The 20,211-nt window shown below is 48.0% G+C and overlaps 2 protein-coding genes across 3 annotated transcripts in view; both read left to right on the forward strand.

Moving 5' to 3' along the window:
• LOC119399911 (cytosolic endo-beta-N-acetylglucosaminidase) overlaps positions 1-20,211 on the forward strand; it is a 195,389-nt gene that overhangs the window by 25,841 nt on the left and 149,337 nt on the right. The gene's annotated exons all lie outside the window — the stretch shown is intronic.
• Positions 1,329-20,211, forward strand: part of LOC119399917 (cytosolic endo-beta-N-acetylglucosaminidase) — a 192,877-nt gene continuing 173,994 nt past the window's right edge. Inside the window, exons 1-9 of one of the 2 annotated variants that reach the window (XM_037666805.2) lie at positions 1,329-1,625; positions 2,811-2,959; positions 9,342-9,490; positions 12,255-12,572; positions 13,346-13,449; positions 15,066-15,174; positions 15,310-15,497; positions 16,887-17,138; positions 18,205-18,579. In XM_037666805.2, the coding sequence (XP_037522733.1) occupies positions 1,456-1,625; positions 2,811-2,959; positions 9,342-9,490; positions 12,255-12,572; positions 13,346-13,449; positions 15,066-15,174; positions 15,310-15,497; positions 16,887-17,138; positions 18,205-18,475 (1,710 nt within the window). In that variant the 5' untranslated portion in view covers positions 1,329-1,455 and the 3' untranslated portion in view covers positions 18,476-18,579. Of the gene's footprint in view, positions 1,626-2,810; positions 2,960-9,341; positions 9,491-12,254; positions 12,573-13,345; positions 13,450-15,065; positions 15,175-15,309; positions 15,498-16,886; positions 17,139-18,204; positions 18,580-20,211 lie in introns of those variants that run through there. The other variant, XM_049417895.1, reaches the window with a different exon arrangement.

Below are 20,211 nucleotides of genomic sequence, written 5' to 3' on the forward strand. Positions count from 1 at the left end.
ACTTACGCAATGTGCTAATCACGCAACTAAGTTCTCGGAGAAAGGAAAAATGTAGGCAGACATTTACACACTGGCTCTTTACTTCGATCGCCAGCACACCTGTAGCTGCCCAGACATTTCGACATTTTGTGTTGGTCCAGAGTTGACCGTCCGTGCAACGAGATGCAACACTGCGCACAGTTGCATGGAATAGTCACAGGACCGTTTCCATACCCGAGGAAAAGATTCTTAAACACTACCAGCACATCAAGTGATTCACAGTTCGTTCAGTATGGCTCAGATGCCAGGTATCAGGAACAAAACACTTCAAACACAACATTCGGCTCATAATTAAACTCGGAAATATACTTTGCAACGCATATTTAGTGAAAGATCTTGTATGCACAAGCCTATACTTTGCTTCTTAAGTGCGATCGACTGGATTCCACGGTCACCTTTGAATAGCTAGTGGACGCTGCTGTGATGTTCTGCACACTTAAACCAAGTGTTAAAATACCCACTTCCTCCTCTCTCAAATACAGGGGAGCTACGTTTTCTGTCCACAACGCTGCCGTAGCTCCGTCCTGATAAGTGACCTTAATGTTAAAGAGGGTATCGCATGCGGAAGTTGCCGTAAATAGCTCAGAACCACGGAAGAGTTGTGAAAAACGCAGATAGAAGTTCAGTACACACGACTACCCACGTGGAACACAGTTCAAAGTTTTTCGACCATGTTAAACAAAACTCGGCTTGCCACCGCCGTCGCTTTGTTGCACCATGCATGCGACTGGAGTACTTACCTAAAGCTGCGCATATTGTTTCTGGCAAAACTTCTCAGGTGTTTTCCGTGTAATAAATTCATCGCTGTCTACGATTTGACATCTGGCGGGGTTCATCTGTGGCGGGTTTTCCTCCCCCACGTTCCCCCCTTTCGGCTTCGGCTTGGATCGCTTCGATCGGATACGATCTTTAAACGAGCCACTCAACGCGTGTATCCAGTTTCGAAATGTCTTTGAAAAGTGCGGGCACGGAATGCAGAGAACAGCCGCTGCCCGTCATCCACGTGTAAGCTGCTGATGTGTGCTGATGATGTGCGCGCACTTGGTCAGCGTTCGCTGTGATCGGCTGGCACGCTCCTGACTCTGTCGTAGTTTCCGATCATCTTCGCGTGTGGTCAGAGGTGTGGTTTCGTCGTGGTTTGCGATCGCCGCTTAGGATGCAGCTGATGAGATTGTTTGCCAAGGTCTCGTCGCGGGCATGAGATACACATTTGTTGAATAATAATAATAGAGAGGACACTTCGTGAGCGTCAACTGAAAAGAAGAAGAAAGCTGCCGGCAGTGCATCTTGGGCGGCGGGCGTGTCAACTGTTCGATTAGTGGGAAGTTTTTGACGTTCTTTTGAACGCGAGTCCGATAGGATATCGTGGTCGGTTCTCCGATTGATCGCCGCCGAAAGCGTGGTCTCGCAGTCGCGATGGCTGGCGGAGAGATGGGTCCGCTGAAGACGCTGGACGAACTCCTCATTTTCAAGGAGCCCTTACTACTGTGCTCCGTGGAGCCTCTCAGGGATGTGAAACGGGGTCTGCCGAACGACCCGAAAATTCTCTTCTGCCATGACATGATGGGCGGCTACCACGAAGACAGGCGAGTAGCATACTGGACCGAGCTGCGATACTGGTTCAACTGATGTGCTTGTAATCGTACGTGAATTGGTGAATTGCTTCAATGCACACGCACTGTCCGAATCATATATGCGAAAATTCGCACAAACGTGATGTCCCAACAAAATGCAAATAGTTGAGAAAAACGACCTTGGAATGTTGAACTGGGTGTCAACAACTAGGCTAATTCTAGACAAAGTGCATAAAGTATAAAAATCACGGGGAATATGTGTGATATAGTAGAAAAAAAAAAACATTTCCATATATTCGATGTACCATATGTATAATGTGCCTGACAGTGGGCCAGCTTGCCAGATGAGAAGTCTCTAAGGCAAACGGCTTTCAGTTATGTGGAATGTGCATCATGACCATCATTCGGGTAATATTTAACAACAGGGCAGTGCATTATTGCCAGTTAGGTGCACATGAAATGCTGCGATTGTTTCATAAGATCTGTGTGATACCGTTACGTACAGCACCAAATATTAACTGCAACAAATACAAACACACCAAGTCTGATGATATTATAAACTGCTTCTTCGTAAGCGAGACAACAAATTCGCACGCTCTAAACGCCATACGTCCTTATTGAACGACTGAAAGTTAGTGAACAGAATTTATCTTGGGACCTGTGCGATTTCCCTATCCGCAACCGCGGACCTTTCGCCTGGTATTTCGCCTCTGTAAACATTCCCACCTTACGTAGATATTTTAATGTAACGGAATATATAGCAATCTCGAGTGAATTCTTGGATCAAAAATTGTAGATGGAATAGCGAGAGATACTGGAATCATATATTCAACAGTTCCTGATTCTCACACACCCATTTGTGCATGCGTGCCTGTTGCATGTGTCTCCGTATCGAGTTTTTGCATTTCTCCTTAGCCAACATTGCCAATGAGCTTAGCTGTCACACGAATAATGATTACAGGGATCGTGATGAAAAATTCGTTCGTAAACAGGGGGTTTGCTGGAGTCCACGTTTCGACAAGCGAACTTGTCCTCAGTTGCAGTCTCGAAGAAGACAAGTCCGCTTGTTGAAACGTTGGCTTCAGCACAGCCCCCGTTTACGAATTTTTCATTACAGGCTTCCATCTTCCCCCCGACTCCTCCTGCCTTTTGTTACAGAGATTACGATGTAATGTAATCAGACCACTCTGCCCTCAGGTTTGTCCATGGCTGCAGCAGCCACGACTGCTACCGCTTCCATCACTGGCAGATGATCGACAGTTTCGTCTACTTCTCACATTACATGGTCACGATCCCGCCTCCCGGATGGATCTCCGCTGGACACAAGCACGGCGTCAAAGTGTTGGGTGAGCTAGACGGACTTGTTTCTCCTAGTAAAAAAATTGGCCGCGTATCTGTGTGCTTCGCTGCAAATGTCATCGAAAGACGATAGTCGTCTGCCGGCCGTATTACATGAGTCCTCCTCCTCTATGTTGAATCGCGGCATCTGGCTCATAGCGTTGCATTTGCAGCGCAGTACAAAAAACACTAGCATTTTCCACGAAGCCTAAGAAACACTAGGGTCTTTAGAATTACGTATCTATGTATTTTCTAGTAAAGGAACATACCACCTAATACTTATGCATTGATGTTGTACCTCAGATGTGCGTAACATTTGCTTTTTGGTTGACAATGTTCACAAGTTGAACGGCGGTACCAGTTCAAGATGGCTGGGCGTTCCGCAAGTGGTTAAGCTTTGGCCGGGTGGCTGAATCGGGTGGCAGACAGACAAACAGAAAGACAGACCAAAATTTCTACGTTTAAGTTCCCCAAGAAAGACTATCGTCTTTAAAAGATGAGCCATGGCTTCTTGGTTATCAAATCTTCATCAAAACACAGCCACCATGTATTTATTTCTTTAGGTATTTCATGTTACAAATAAAAGAAGACGAAGGGGCGAGGCTCACGAGCGACTGCCACGGGCGCTGGCACGCTCAGTTGGTTCCAATCCTTCGATACAGCCAGACGGCCGGGTTCGGTTTCTCTCTTCGTCTATTTCGTTACATTCGTTCTGGTGCCGAAACCCGCCCGGTCGTCTAGTCCTCGACCTTCTACCATGGACCAACTACGCACTAAGCGCGGCTTCGTCCGAACCGCCATCACCAAAGCCCTATCAACACTCGACGCCCTGCTCGCAGATTCGACCACCCCGACTGGCAGGCTCCAGGAGATCCTCGACCTCATCGTGGTAAAAAACGCCCAACTCGTCCACTTCGACAGCGAAATCCAGGCCGCACTTCACGATGACGAGTTGGAAGCAGACCTAACTACCGCCTACGAGTACGAGGAGAAAGTCAGCTATGCACAAACGAGAGTTCGCCGCGCAACCGCGCCGCGGCCCCCGACGCCACCCGCATCCGTCCCTGTTACCGCAAGTCCTACCAGTGAGCCTCTCGCATCGACATCGACGCAGGTAGCAAATTCACCTTCGCCCGGCCTCTCAACTCCAACGCCGCCATCTCGCATCGCCTTGCCCAAGCTGCACATCCCAAGTTTTGCCGGTGAGCGGCGCGAGTGGCAAGGATTTTGGGACCAATACCGAGTCAGCATTCATGACAACGACTGGATCCCAAAAATCGACAAATTCAAATACCTATTGACATACCTGACTGGGGCAGCCAAGGCAGCCATCCAAGGTATTTGCCTCGCCGAAGCTAACTACGACGTAGCCATTCAGATCTTGTCCGACCGTTTCGGACGTCGCGACATGCTGGTCGACGATCATCTAGACAGTTTGCTGTCCGTAGCGCCAGTTCGAAGTTCCGCCGACGTGACCAAATTAAGGAATCTCTATGACGAGACAGCATTTCGCATCAACGCACTGGAAGGTCTCGGAGTGTCTCCAGGAGAGTATTGCACGGTTCTGCGGCGCATCCTCTTGAAGGCGTTACCTCCGGACCTCCGGACCTCAGCATCCTCTATCGTCAGCGGCAAAAAGAAGCCCTGCTAGCAGAAAACGCTGATGCATCTCAAGGAGCCCAGTCACAACAAGTGAAAGACCTCATGAACTTCATTCGAGTTCAGATAGAAATGCGGGAGGAAAGCGGTCTCGAGGAAGCGACTTGGTCCACAAGCCGGCAGCATCCGCAGCGAGAATTCCGGCCACCACAACCACCCCTGCTATCCGCTGCGGCTTTATCAGCCGAAGTTCGACCCCCCTACTCACGCCCCTGCCTGCTGTGCAACTCGCCCGAACACACTATTCAGGAGTGCTCCGAACGCATCACTCCGGAAGACAAACGAAGGAGGCTTCAGGTGGACAAGCTGTGCTTCCGCTGCGCCAAACGCAACCACTTCGCCAACGATTGCCGAACCTCCAGATTCCTGCGGTGCCACCAATGCACTGGACGGCATTTGACTTCGCTATGCGACATCAACAACGTCAGGAACCGGTCACAGCGTGCCGGCAACGCCTCGGCACCACAAGATCGCGCATTAGGGTCTGCCACAAACCCATCTCGAGCAACTTCAGTGTCAACTAGCGGCGCTGGTCTCACGCCCGTGCTGCTGCAGACTGGCAGGGCATGGGCTATCGCGCCAGAAAAAACAGTGCTGGGTCGCTTCCTGCTCGACACAGGAAGTCAACGCTCTTTCGTTAGGCAGGACATCGCTCGTGCCTTGAAGTGTCCCGTTCGCGGCACTGAGCGTCTTACCTTGTTCACTTTCGGGAAAACGCAACGTCCCGCGACTCTGACTTGTGAACGCGTTGCGGTGACGCTTCGGAGCCAACATAGCAGTAACGAGACCACCATAGAAGCTCTGGCAATACCAGAAATTAGCCCAGTGACAAGTCCACCAGCAGACGGCGAGCTCGTCACCATGATGACTCGGCAAGGTATGCTCCCGGCTGATGCACGTCCAGAAGCGACAACATTCCGGGAGGACGAGATCAGTGTATTAATAGAATCGGACATCTACTGGGACGTGGCAACCGGACAAATAACACGGCTTTCCCCTCAGCTAACGGCGGCAGAAACCCTTTTTGGATGGACCATTCAGGGTACTCTGAGTAACCTAGCGCAAGGATCGAGAACGCGAGCTACTTCTCTCTTCATTGCTGTCGAAGAAGCCACTGAAAGCGATACCGCCCTGGACATGCGAATTGCCAACTTATGGTGCATCGATTCTCTAGGTGTGCAAGACAGTCCTGACAGCAGCCAAAGCGACAGCATCGCCCTTGAAGTGTTCGAAAATGACGTGTCCAAGAAAGTAGAGCGCTACGAGGTTCCCCTTCTTCTTCGGGAGCCAGGTCTGGAAACCGGCCAAAGCAACTACGACCTCGCTAAACAGCGGCTCCTGATGCAGCTCCGTCGCTTCCGACAGCAACCAGATCTTCTTGTTGGTTATGACGACAACATCAAGGCATACTTCAATGAATCCCACGCAGAACAAGTTCCAGACAACGACACGGTGCCCAAGCCCAATGGAGTAATTCGTCGTGATGCCGTCACTACCAAGCTTCGGGTTGTTTTTGACGCGTCATCTCACGCTCCCGGTCAACCATCCTTGAACAATGTGCTCATGAAGGGGCCTAAGATGGATGCCGATTTACTTAAACTTTTGTTCAACTTCATGCCCGGCATCATGTCCCTCCGTCACCCTATCATGATTCCTGGTGGCGACGCTGTCATTGAGTTGCTAATTCGTTCTACTCATGAACGAATGCTTCACTCAAGTGTAGAGCACACACTCACCGAATTACGTGAGCGCTTCTGGGTGCTGAAAGGTCGCAGAACCGTAAAGTCCGCATTAAGAGGCTGTCTGATGTGCCGACGACGCAAGATTGCCCCGGAATCAGCACCCACAGCGCCATTACCAAAAGACCGAATTACTGAAGCAAGCCCATTTGCGGTTGTCGGAGTGGACTTCTGCGGACCACTTTATTGCCATGCAGCGAAGCAGACTGGCTCTAAAGCCTACATAGCCATCTTCTCATGCGCTGTAACACGGGCTCTACACCTAGAACTCACAACGGACACGACTGCCATCAGCTTTGTCGCAGCATTCCGGCGTTTTATCTCCCGTCGTGGAATACCGTCCACCATATACTCGGATAACGCACTGGTCTTCCATCACAGCGCAAGAGAGCTCGGAAATCACGCAACTTCCAGTCTGGAAGACTTCTGCAGTGACCATCGCATCGAGTGGAAGTTCAGTGTCGAGCGAGCCCCTTGGTGGGGCGGATGGTGGGAGCGACTCGTACGCATCACGAAGAACACGTTGAAACGAGCGCTGGGTCGCAGCCATCTGTCCTTCGAAGAAATTTCGACGGTTCTCTGCGAGGTGGAAGCGAACATCAATAGCCGCCCGCTAACTTATCTATCTGCTGATCCCGAAGACCCAAGCCCACTGACACCTTCGCACTTCCTGCTCGGCAAACGTGCAACATGCTTGCCGCAAGATTTCGGCGCCGCAATCCCTCAGTCAACGGCCGTCAATCTGCGACGTCGAGTTCAACATCGACAAGCGCTAACCGACCATCTGTGGAAGCGCTGGCGCAAGGAGTACCTGTTGCTTCTGCGATCGGCCCACGAAGCGGCACCCAAGACACCACCACGGCTTCAGGTCGGCGACATTGTCATGGTACACGACGACTCACCACCAATAACGTGGAAGATGGCTCGAGTGACCGAACTGCTACCGGGTCGCGACAACATCGCACGAGCGTGCTGCCTGAGGTTGGCGTCGGGCTCCATAATTAGACGTCCCGTCCAGAAAGTTTACCTGCTCGAAGCAGGCAGCACGTCATAAGTTTGTCGGCCGCGGGAGTGTGTTACAAATAAAAGAAGACGAAGGGGCGAGGCTCACGAGCGACTGCCACGGGCGCTGGCACGCTCAGTTGGTTCCAATCCTTCGATACAGCCAGACGGCCGGGTTCGGTTTCTCTCTTCGTCTATTTCGTTACATTTCATTGCCAAAAGGCGTTACAGAAGGGAGTGGTAGTTAAAAGAAACAATGTATATTTGTGAGCGGCTGGTTCATACAGTAATCTTCAACCGCAGATTTAAATGCAGAAACACTTGGCGTGGTGACGATGGAGGTGGGCAGGTGGCTCCATTCTTTGGCACGTAAGAATCGGGAATAAAAGTTGGTACGACAAATGGGGACTTCAATTTTATGACGGTGATTAGTACCACCAGACAAATAAAATAAGTTTATTCTTCAGGTGTGGATTATAAAATTTTTTTTAAAATACTGATAAACTAGACACTTTCCTGTGGAGAGAAAGATTAGGAAGTTGCAGAGTATGTTTCATGGATGACATGCTGGAAAAGCGGGAATAATTAGATAAAATGAAATGCGGACTACGGTTTTGCACTGATTCTGATTGGTTTATAAGGAATTCTTTAGTTGGATCCCACAAGGCATGTGCATATTCAAGCTTATACCGTACAGGAGTTTTATATAACGTTAATTTAAGCGATGATGGTGCCTTTGAAAAGTTACGGCGTAAGTAATATAACGTGTGATCAGCATTGTTAATGATGTAGTTAATATATGGCTGTCCCAAGAAACATTAGCAGTTATGTGAACACCGAGATACTTATATGAAGTTTGTCTAGTACAGAGCTGTCAATGTGAAAAATGGGAGGGTGACAGGTAATCTAATATCGGGAGATTCTGATGACCTTACACTTTTTAACGTTTAGATTCATTTGCCATGCATTTCACTGCTTGGTTATAGCGTTAAGGCCAGTTTGAAATGCCACAGGACCTGTATCTGATGATATTACATGATAAATTACGCAATCATCGGCGTATAACCTGAGGGATGATTGAACTACATTGGCCAGGTTGTTAATACCAATTAAAAATAAAAATGGGGCCGAGGACGGAACCTTCTGGCATCCCAGAAGTAACAGGACAGGGAGATGAATCAGAATTATTAGTTGTCACGAATTGCGTTCTGTTAGGAAGCTTTCAATCCAGGCCAGAATGTTAGGGTCGATATATGGTAGCGTAGACGCCAATGCATTGCAATGCAAAGCACAAGGATCTGGGTTCAGTTGCCGGCTATGGTGGCCACATTTCGATGGGGGGCAACAACACCCGTGTACTTAGACTTAGGTGCATGTTAAAAAACCCCAGGTGGTTCAAAATCCATCTGGAGTAAGCAGCTATGGCATGTCTCACAATCACATCGTGGTTTTGGCACGTAAAAGCCCAGCATAATAGCTAATGGTTCATTAATTATTCAGTAGAACTGTGATGATGCAAGCAGTAAGAACTCGCTGCTGCACGACAAGGTTCGAATAGGCCTTTTTTTGTGTGTGTGACATAGAGAAGCATAAAGCAACAAGGAGGAGATTTTTTTGCTAACTTCGTGCGTATTTGTGGCTTGCATAGCGCAATGCTAAGATGAAACTACACCAACTAGTCAATGCAAACATTTGGTAACAGTACTTGTACATCTGAACAGCCCAAAGCAACAATCGGAGAAGCAAGAGACACGTAGTGCCCGTCTTGTTTACATGCCTCATGCTTCTGTGATTGTTGCTTTGTGCTTGTTAAGATGCACAAGTACAACAACTAGGCCCATTTCAAGCTCTGCATTCTTTCACCACGCGCTGCAAAGATATGTTGGTTTGACGTACTGTGGATGTGCTCGCTACAAAATGCGATCACTTACCTGCCCGCGGTTTTCAGCGTATTTCCACTGCTTCTGACATTTCTTTATTTCTTTTTCAGGTACCTTTATTGTGGAGGCCGAGCCTGGCACTAAGGTACTCAACGAAATCAGGGAGGGCAAGTTGACGTCCAAAGTTGCCTCTCAGCTCGCCCTTGTCGCCGCTACTCACAACTTCGATGGGTGGCTCATCAACATCGAGAGCAAAATGGTTAGAGCTGCGTGCACTTTCGCAGTGTTGCACACGTTTATGGTTAGCTGTCGACTCTGTAGCGTTGCAAGGCCTAAGTTGAATCAGAATGCCACATGTAATTAGTGAAGGGATATTTTTATGTGACCCATTCAAAATGTGCGCCAAGTTCATCGTGGCTTTGGACACGAAAAAATTACACCATCTCCCACTAAAGGGAGCCATGTGGGGATGCGAAGCAGCGCATGGGTCGACTTAAAGTTCCGTTCATCATGGGCACCTTGCCCCATGTTAACGCGTCCTTGCAAGTGGAGCACACCATGAATTCAGTGTAGTTGCTGTTGCTGTTACTCGTCCCGAACTCTTGTTGAAGAACGCCACACGGTTTCATAGTGCGTCTGCAGAATCTCGTTCCCCGATGCCATCACGTGATTGCCGAGAGAGTGTAAGGGGGAGAGGCCTCAGAGTCTTACCCAGCCTCTTACACAGGCCTGAACGCGCTAGCACATGCCAGCACACATGGTTTTGCCTGCGTCACGCCAAGCTAGGACAGCATACGGCAGCCTGGGCCCCTAAAGTGCTCTGCACGTATCATCATCAAGGCGGTCGAAGAACAAGAGGAAGAAGACTTCATGGCGCGAGCGCGTGCTCAATATGTCGCACATGGCTATGCTAGGTGGTAGAAAGCGGACAGTCGCCAATGGAAGGACGGACACAACCCCGAGCAAAAGCTGCTTCGCATCTAAAAAGGGGACCATTTGCATCGCTGAAAGAGGAGGTGGTGTGTCATGTCGTGTTGAGAACAACTCAGGGAAGCATGAAGACTTTTTTTTTTTTTTTTTTGGCGTTACGTAAATATCAGTGAGGAGAGCTATAAGGTGGTCTAGTTGGTGTTGATTCATCTTCAAAAGTGCGCTTAGTGAACACAGACAGAAACGGTAAATATCAACTTAAATCTCATTACAATGAAGTCCCGTCTAACATGAAAATGACATCACTATATCCGAAAATTTGTCATAAGTGGATATTCGCAACACTGTATAAATGGCAACACAATTGTTCATTTACTTCGCTATAACTGATAATTCGTTATATCGAGGTGCAATTGCATTTGGGACCGCATATCAAATTAATTTTTGTTTCACGCCTCTTGAGGTTTGGGGACCGATTTCCTACTTTTGTGGCTACATAAAATGTCGCCCATCTTTAACGTGGCATGAAATGAACAGGAAAGGGTAATCGATTGAGGTGCCAATTTTTTTTGCGAGACTTAATGACATGAAGCCATCAGGTAATGACATCAAGCAAAATAACTTCCTCCTATGCTTTTCCTGGATTCGTTATCTGTTTGCCTCATAAGGTGGCATGAAGATATGCTTTGTCTATGACCACAATGTTGCTCGTGTTGGAGGCTTAGCTTTGCTGCTTAAAGACTGAACGGTTCCCCCCACTTGCCTTACGTGGTACTTTCTTGGTACAAACACATTTAGATAAGACTACCGGGTCCATAGGCGTGTGCAGGGTTCCCCATTAAAGCTGTATTCACACGACAGACCAAATCATGATTTGAGCTTGGGGATTGCATACTACGTTACCATATGTCAGCCGTTCCCGCTTCGATTCATGCGGAGCGATTCGTGCAACGACGGAGGCCCAAATCACAGTTGGGATCCTCGGGGAGCAATGCCGAAACCCTCGCTTGTAGCGTGAATTCTCCCCTGTCGTGTGAATGCTGGCTGCAGAGAGATCCGAATCATGTCACATGTCACTTGACTGATTTGTCCACGATCACGCCCATCGTGTGAATACAGCTCGAGAGGGGCAAAGCGTCATTGCAGTGACCCCCTCCCTGTTGGTAGAGTCCAAAAAACAACATGCTTCAGGACGGATGAAAAAATGAAAATGAAGCGATGACGGGTGTCTCACAGTGGCCTGCTTTTGGTCCGTGGCTTTCTGGGAGCAAAGGTTGAAAGTAGACAGCTATTTGAATGCAACATTGGGAGCCTTTGGCTGCCACTATATTTAGAAAAAATAATGTATGGCAGCTCCGCTACTGTGAAACCTGAGGAAGTGCGTAGCACGGGCACCCAGCGATTCCCATTCGTAGAGATCCCACTGCTCCGTTTACCAAAGTGTTGATGACGCCAGTGTTTGAGGTAAGCATGTACGGTTTCCCTGGCATGAGTGGAATCTTGTTAGGTAGATTTGCTAACTCGGTGGACGACATGTGCGCTACTTTTTGCTGCACTTTATCGACCTCCTGCTTGTTGTGGCAGTTGAGGTATGCACCATCTGCAGCGAGTTCCGTGAGGTTGTTTCCCCCATCAGATGTAGCGACGCAGCGCCAGCGAAGCTCAGGGGGAGGGGCATTCGCGTGCTCGGTGAGGCGGTGGCACCCTCTCTTGCGCGGCCCCGGAGCCAGCCGCAGGTTTCCGAAACGTTTTTAGCTATATTTAGTTCATTATTGCGGTTACTTCTTGGTTATCTCAGTGAATTATATTATTTTAGACCTTGTTCATTCATTTCAACCCGGCTCTGAGCATTACTAGCCTTGCTATGGTCTGTATTGAGCGCTTTAGTGCGATCGTTATCACGCCACATGAGATGCATGGATGGATGACAAGCCAGGCCCGTAAAGTGCTTCGCACTCAAAACCTGCGTGGCCATAACCCTGCTTTTTAAACAATGATGGGATAGGTTAAACTGAGTAAAAGCATGGGGCAGACTTTATACGCCCCCCCTCGTGCACACGCCTATAACTGTGTCTCCCGTACTGTGTCTCCAGGATGACAGCTGCGGTTTGTTTCTCAAGGAGTTCCTCGAGGCCGTCACCTCAGAGACGCACCGCGCTGTGCCCGGTTCGCTCGTCATCTGGTACGACAGCGTCCTGCTGGACGGGAAGCTGGACTGGCAGAACGAGCTCAACGACAAGAACTCGTGTTTCTTTGACCTCTGCGACGGCATCTTCCTCAACTACGGCTGGACCGAGGAGATGCTCCAGAGGTCGGCGAGCCTTGCGGGAAGCCGCAAGAGTGACGTCTACGTCGGCATCGACGTGTTTGCACGAAACACGAAGTACACCGGCGGCTATGAAACGTACAAGGTTAGGACCCAAGACTGGATTGCGATATTTACTCATGTGTGAGATCTGGCTGTAATGAACTTTTTATAATGAAAATTGTGGGCTGAATTTGAATATAGCAAGCCTTGATTCTTGTTTTATAATTAGTTTTAAGTGCACCGAAGACGCCGACAATCGAAGTGGACAGGACAGTTCTGTCCTGTCCACTTCCGTTGTCCACGTCTTCAGTGCGCTTAAAACTAATTTTTAAACATTAACGTCTACCAGCTAGCCCAATTTGCCATCTTAGTTACAAGTTGTAAGAGCAGCGTCTTGCATAAAGAATAATGATAGGAATAACAAGAAAGATCTGAGGATGGCAGAATGGGTCAGGGAACAGACAGGGCTAGCGGATAATCTAGTTGACATCAAGCGAAAGAAATGGACCTGGGTTGGTCACGTAATGCGTGACCAACCCAGGTCCATTTGCTAAACATGTACACAAGGTACTAGCAGATGCTAAGATATTGATGGAACATTTAACAAGGGCACCGTTGAGCATGCATTGAGCACATATATGAAGCACAAGACGAGTGTAAGCGTCCAATTAATTGCTTCTAAACAATTTTAGATGCTGACAAGACAACTTCTTCAATTCTTTCTTTCCTATCGTGTTTGCATGAGATTGCTTTGTTCATAGGTGAGACTCGTTTCTTTTTTTATTTTCCTATTCCATACCCTGAGACAAATGCTCTCTGTGGAGGACAGTTAATTTTTGCAGGCTTGCGTAACACAGAATTCAATTCATTTTCCAGGCAGTCAAGCAGGCTCGCAGAAATGGGCTGTCGTCGGCCATATTTGCCGCCGGCTGGGTCTACGAGACACAGGGAAGGGAAAAGTTTGTGGAAAACCAGTACCTGTGAGTTTCAAAGGGAGTTTAGTGAGTTCGTCCAACGGAAAATGTTTTCTTCTGAGCGAGGTAAACCTGGCATGCAAAGAAATGGCATGAACGGGAAGCGGCGCATTGCCGTGAAAACTTGGCCACATCCAATTGGCACACGATGTTATAAGCGTTTTGTAGGGCTGAAATCATTAAGCAACGGGCCGTGTTCATTGTGGCAGATTCGTCCAGGTTTGGTTGCATGCACCGCGATGTGCACTGTGAATCGCACGACGTAACTTCAAGTGGTTAATTAGAGGTAGTGAAGAATCAGAAGTAAAACTGAAACCAGGATTGGACACTTGAAAGTCACACGAAATGTGCGACATACTCCCTCGTGCATTTTCTGCTAAATTGCCACTGAATATTTTACATACCAATAACTCAAACCTCGTTATAACGAACACGGATATAACGAATTATCGGTTATAACGAAGTAAACGAAGAATAGTCTTGTCATAGCTACAGTGTTACAAAGAAATGTTTATAACGATTTTTCGGATATAACGAAGTTATTTTCGTGGCAGATGCGACTTTGTTATAATGAGGTTTGAGTGTAACTCTGTACACAAACAAGTTGTTACTGCAGAGGTGTACATCCAAACACACTGTTAGAGGAGTAACTGACATAAAAATCTTGGCTCTTGTTTTTATATTGCAATAAGTAGCTAACGACCCACTTATCACAGCTGGAAATCTCGTTTGCTCAAGTGCGCAACGGTTATTTATTTGGAGAGGATTTTATAGTGCCGAGTCGCAGTTTCGGTTTCAAAGAGCACCGAGTGAGGCAGGACCCAGAATGGTTTTCATGTAAATGTAGCTGCCTACAGGAGCACACATAACTGCGTACACACGAGCACCACGTTCACGGTCCCCTCTGGAGTGTTGTAAGTATGCATGACCCCCAGAAATGCACGGATGAGGCAAGGACGTCATCCTTTGTGCTCTCGTGCAAGCCCATAAAGTAGGCGTACCTTTTTTTTTCAGTGAAAAGGTCTGCTAGGAGAGAACTCTCACAAGGATCATAGCAGCCAACACAATCTCGTGATGCAGTTAGCTGTTGGTTGCTTATATGAAAACTAATTTGGTGTCGATGTCGTGAGGTGGGGCGTTTCGCGTGCAATTGCGTGACACGCACTTTAAGATTGATTTTAGGCTATATTGGCTATTGATATTTAGTAAACGATGCGTGTGTGTGCCTACACAAATTTATCCCACAAGTTATCTCTCCTTCAAAATTTTGTGTCAGTGCTCCTTTGAGGCGCAGATACAGCTCAACTGCTTTATAAGAGAGATGTACCTGGGAGTAGTTCTTGTCACTTATATGAAGTGTTTCTTATAAGCAGGGTACCACATCCTCATTTTCTGATCAATCCCTATTTCAATGTTGGGCACAGTGGTGTCTCTTACAAATGGTTGTCCTTTACAAAGGTGTTCAACTGTACTTGGATGTGTCCGTATTGTCCGTCATTCTGCAGCATTATTTAGTTTACAAAGAAGTTGTTTGTTTATTATCGACTGCACATCAGTTGGTCTTGGTGATGATGTGGTGATGTTGGAGCGCACGTCAATCGATGATGTTGGTGCTTGTGCAGGTTTTGGAACTTCCCCAGGCATTGCCGTTCGGAGTGGCGCTTGAGCACACTGCCCTTGTGCACCAGTTTCTGCCAGGGATTCGGCAGGAACCTGTACAAGGCAGGGAAGGTTGGCTGATTTCCGTCACTGCTTGCCTGATTTGACTGACTTGCAGCAGCGATTAAATCGGGAAACAGCCAAATACTTTTAACGACGTCGAATGCAAGACGTCGTTCACAAAATTGTCGTGTGGTTTGGATGCAGCTGGTGCAGAGAGGGCCGTGGTTTAATCTCTCCGAGCAGCAGCTGCAGCCTTGGGACCAGGGCTGTTCGTTGTGCGGCGGCTGCGGAGCGGCCGTTGTGTGTACGGACCAGGCATACAACGGTGGCAGCTGTCTTCTACTGCGCTTCGTTCCTAGTGCCATTAAGCCAGACGCCAGTCCTTACTTCAGGTAAAATCCTATGGCATCGAACAGCAGTGCTGTCGTGCGTCTTGATGGCAGTACTGTTGTGTGTACAGCGCTTACGGATCGAAATGTGTCACCTTAGTGCTAAGTAATGAACGTATCTTCGTTTCCGCCGTCGTCAGTTCGTGTCCTTTCGATGTAATATTGGTCGTACAATTGTATCAGAGCCAGCATCACCTTCGGCGGCCATACTTATAGTGACATGGTGTGGTTGTCTTGAAGCAGTTGCACGTATCAGTTGTTATACTTCAAGTTTTGATCTCACATTTCAATTTGTGGGCTCTGCATATGTGAAGATTGGTCTCCTTAAAAGAGAATTGCTGTAAGCAATCAAGGCCACAAAGCTACATGCTCGACTGGCTTATAACGGGTGCACAGAGAAAGAAATGAATGGCAAAATCTGGCTACCATAATATAGTGAATTATTGCGTCTATCGCATGTGCAAGACTTACTGACTGATACCTGTGCATTCGGAGCTGGCTGCTTGGGAAGTAGCTTTGTGCGCTGTGCATGCATCATCTCAAAACTGCAGCACCTTTCTCCAGTAGTGACTGCTCAGCCCTGACATCATCTAGTTTTTATTATTCGAGCGTCGGGTACTGGAATTTAGTTCTGCGAGTGTGTAGGACGTTGAAAGGTTTATGTAAAGGAAAAAAAAAAAGATTACCACCCGCCTGACTGTAGCACAAAGCCACAAAGGGAACCGCTTTATTACAGTGCACTTTGCTGCAAAACCACCTTGGCCCTTGGGAACGCTTCTGTGCCTGTGTAGTGTACTAATACGAGACATATATGCACCTTAGGTAACTGAGAATGTTAAATGGAAGTAGTGCAAGTTTGTTCAACTGACACGAACAAAAATTGTTGTAACACAAAGGTGACACCAGCGATAGCTAGAACAACTGTTATTAAGTACATCGTTGAAACATAATGTGTTGTGTGGCTTACATGTTGAAGAACGTAGGAAAATCTTGGACTCTCTTTGACGAACTTAAAGCATTTTTCTTCATATATTTTCGTTCCAATTTAGGCTAATCTACAATTGTATATTCAGGTTTACTTTCAGGTCTTGCTATATGAACCTGGCGATTATTCAACACCAATTATCGTACGCTTTGTCATCACATTGAATCATAGTAATGGTATTACACTCAAACCTCGATATAACGAACACGGATATAATGAATTATCGGTTATCATGAAGTAAATGAGGAATAGTCTTGTCAGAAATAGTGTTATGAATAAACGTTTATAACGAATTTTCGGATATATCGAAGTTATTTTCGTGGCATATGTGGCTTTGTTATAATAAGGTTTGAGTGTAGCACAGGCCTGGTTACTGCATGCAGTGATTGATGTGCAATTCTCAACAGATTGTTTGCCTGCGACCTCCCTCTGGGCTCTTTGAGCGTCAGCTACACCTTCTCCCCGGACGTCGACCGCACGACCGGCGTCGACATCGTGCTCGTCTTGAAGGTCCAGACGTCGTCGGGTGAGGAGGAACAGCTGATGCTGGGCGTCACCATCTCGACGCCCGACGACAAACGCTACGAAGCCAAACTTGTCATTTCGGACGTGCCTGCTCCCGAGAGCTCTGTCGGCACCGAGTGTGCTTGGCAGACCAGGTACGTGAAGAACAAAATGAAATTTGCAGGGGTTCTGCAATACTTTTTGAGCATGGTCTTTCTGAAAATGCTGGCAATCATAGTCGAGGATCCCGAGAACACATGGGCCAAACATTATAGCGCAGCACTTGACCTGGAATTTAAAACGAATTGTCAAAGTCAGCTAGCAATCACTCACTCTTCTCTCGACAAATGATGTCATAAACCCAAAGTCCATGGCCATTGGCTGATTTGAGCATCGTGCACTGCATAGTTACCGCTGCCTCTGCAAGATGCCGCCATGGGCCCGCATGCACACTCGCAATCACACTGAAAGTAAGCCACGCGCTTGAAGACATAAAAGAAAAGGAAGTGCTCAAGGTCATGACGTGCACTGACGGACAGACATAGCTTCTTGTCCCCTTGTCATCCCCACCCTGCATAGCTTTCAGCACACTCGCAGGTACGAAAGGAGAGAGAAAGCGCTTAAGGCGTGCGGTAAATCCCCGTTACTCCACTCGTACTTCACGGATTTTAAATATTTTTATGGCAGTCGATTCGTGAGGCAAGAAACTCCTTCATTGAAGCTATTCGATGATTCTTAGAAAAGTGTTGCAGGGCCCCTTTAACCTTTCGAAAGCTTTATGTCTATTTTAAGAAAAAACATGCACAGTGAAAAGCAACTTGTAGTCGCTACCATGCGAAGAATAACATCCGGCTATTGAATGAACGCGAATTGAGCCAAAGGAATGGAAATTCCAGTGCATAGTGGTTGGCAACATGATGTCGGCCATGTCACGCAAGTGTGCCTGAGTTGTGCCTTTTCTAAATAGTGAAAAACTTGTGTGTCTGGTTACCATGTCCCTTGTATGCAATGTTGTTAGCATGGCGAACATAGGAAAACCGATGAAACCATTTTAAAGTATCCCTTATAATTGATTGTATCATGTAACAGTGTCTCTTGTAACAAGATTTTACTGTATCAACGATTAAGCAAAACTTGCAGTGGTGCGTGCTTAGGGGGCCTTTCGCCTCTGTGCATGTATTCATTCAAGCAGCTGTCTTCTCAAACCCCTGTCACTTTCAGGAAGTACCTCGTGAAGGATTTGCAGACCGACCACATTGCCACTCTCAGGGAGGTCGGCGTCTCCTTCTCATTTCACGAGCCAACTGTTGCTGGTAGCTGCCTCTTGGGAGAACTGGCCCTGAAACGACCGGACGGCACATCCGAAAATGTGACCGCGAAGAAGAGCTCCAGCAACGAAGGCTTGGAAGACTCTGTACTCGACGACGGAGCACGGAGCGATGGAGCCGAGCCACACGTGAAGCGTCAGCGAGTCCAGGACGGCGAGACTTAGAAACAGTTTTTCCGATACTGTGAGCTTGGTTACCAATAGTTCCTGGCACATTCAGTGATGCGAAAGATGATTTTATACATTAAATGAGTCGCAAACTGCTCACCCAGAAACCTAGCCTCTCTCTTTTGTTGTTATGCACTGGAATGCCAAAAACTCACAGGGTCCCTTATGCATCTGCCTTAGTCGACTCGAAGACGAAAGCCATCTTTCTTTTTCTTCTGAGTCGATGTATTGAACCTCCTGCGCCCCCCTTCGAAAGCTTTCTGCCACTAACATGGTTTTTCAATGCCTCCAGGATCAAAGGCATTGTAAGCTTTCTGCACCTCACCTTGTTTTGCACAGGCTCCAGGATTGGCCCAGCTTTGAACAAGCAATGATGCCATGCTTAATAAGAACTTGTTGTTGGGCGAGTTGTTGAGAACTTAACAACTTGATTTTTTCGCTACGAAAGACGAACACATGAGAAAAGAGAGAGGTGCTACTTCTCTCATGTCCTTTAATAAGCACTTACGCAAGAACAGCACTAAAAGCTGTTCAAGCTTCAAAAAAGAAAAGAGAAAGAAAAAGCTCGCTAGCGTGCCCTTATTTCCGGACGTATCCATGCACCGCAAGCGCGTTGTGTAGTGCGTTTCGCATGCTGCATAGCCGCGGCGGGAGGCGCAGTGGCGGCCGTCGTAGCAGACGACGCGACTACAGTGTACTAGAAGGGGGCAATGGAACGAACGAAGCGGCCGCACCGCATCTCGGGTGATGCTTCGGCGGGCGAACGTAGCGGCGGCGCTGTAGTCACGTTGTACTTAGAGTTACTGTATATGCTACCTAAAGGTAGCATATACAGTAACTCTAGTTGTACTGAAGCTGTGGAGAGCGTCTGCAATTGGCGCGCGCGCGTCGCAGCCTACGAAAGCGTGTAATTGCGCGTTTTGAGCGCGTTTAATACATTACTGAGCTTTAATTGGTGTCTCAACGCCTGCTACGCGCCGTGGTGCACGAGTTAATATGCAGGCGTGCCAAAATTGCGCCGAGATATTCCCTGTTTTTGGAACCTGCCGGCCCCCAAAGAAGGCGACAATCGGATTTGGCACCTAGCTGCTTACTGATTGCTGTGCGGTTTGCAAGCAGCACTTCGAGCCACGCTACACTATAAGAGACTACGAAGAAATAAAAAACCAGCGACGAAAGCCTGCTATTCTTCTGCCGGCAATCTCTACGATATCCAGAGCATTGATCCTTATATGAGCTCCAATGCGCTCGACTGTTTCATGAGTAACCTGAGTACAAATAACTCTATCATAACATTTATATCAGTGACGGTTGAGTTCTGCCAGTTTTGCTCTGTTTCTTGAAAGAAGATAGCCGAAAGGCTATCTTCTTTCAACAGCATGCTTCCGCGCATAGGCGTGCGCAGGGTCCCCCTTCAAGGGGGGAGGGGGGGGGCGGAGTCGGGCGAATGTTCGTCGCAGCGCCCCCCTCCATCCCTGTTAAGTCCATGTATGGGGCAGACTTTGAGCCCCCCCCCCCCCCCCCCTGGGTGACAAGGGGGGGGGCGGCCGCCCCCCTGCCCCCTCCCCCTTGCGCACGCCTACGCTTCCGCGGTTACTATGCATCGGTGATGCGACCTCTCAGTGCTTAAAATACCAGGAAGCCGAGCCGAAGGCGCGCTCCGAGACACAGACTTCATGCATCAGGGCTTATCTCAAGCATCTTAAAATGCGCAGATGTAAATAGAGCCCGTC

The sequence above is a fragment of the Rhipicephalus sanguineus genome, chromosome 7, assembly GCF_013339695.2.
Source record: "Rhipicephalus sanguineus isolate Rsan-2018 chromosome 7, BIME_Rsan_1.4, whole genome shotgun sequence".
NCBI lineage: Eukaryota > Metazoa > Arthropoda > Arachnida > Ixodida > Ixodidae > Rhipicephalus > Rhipicephalus sanguineus.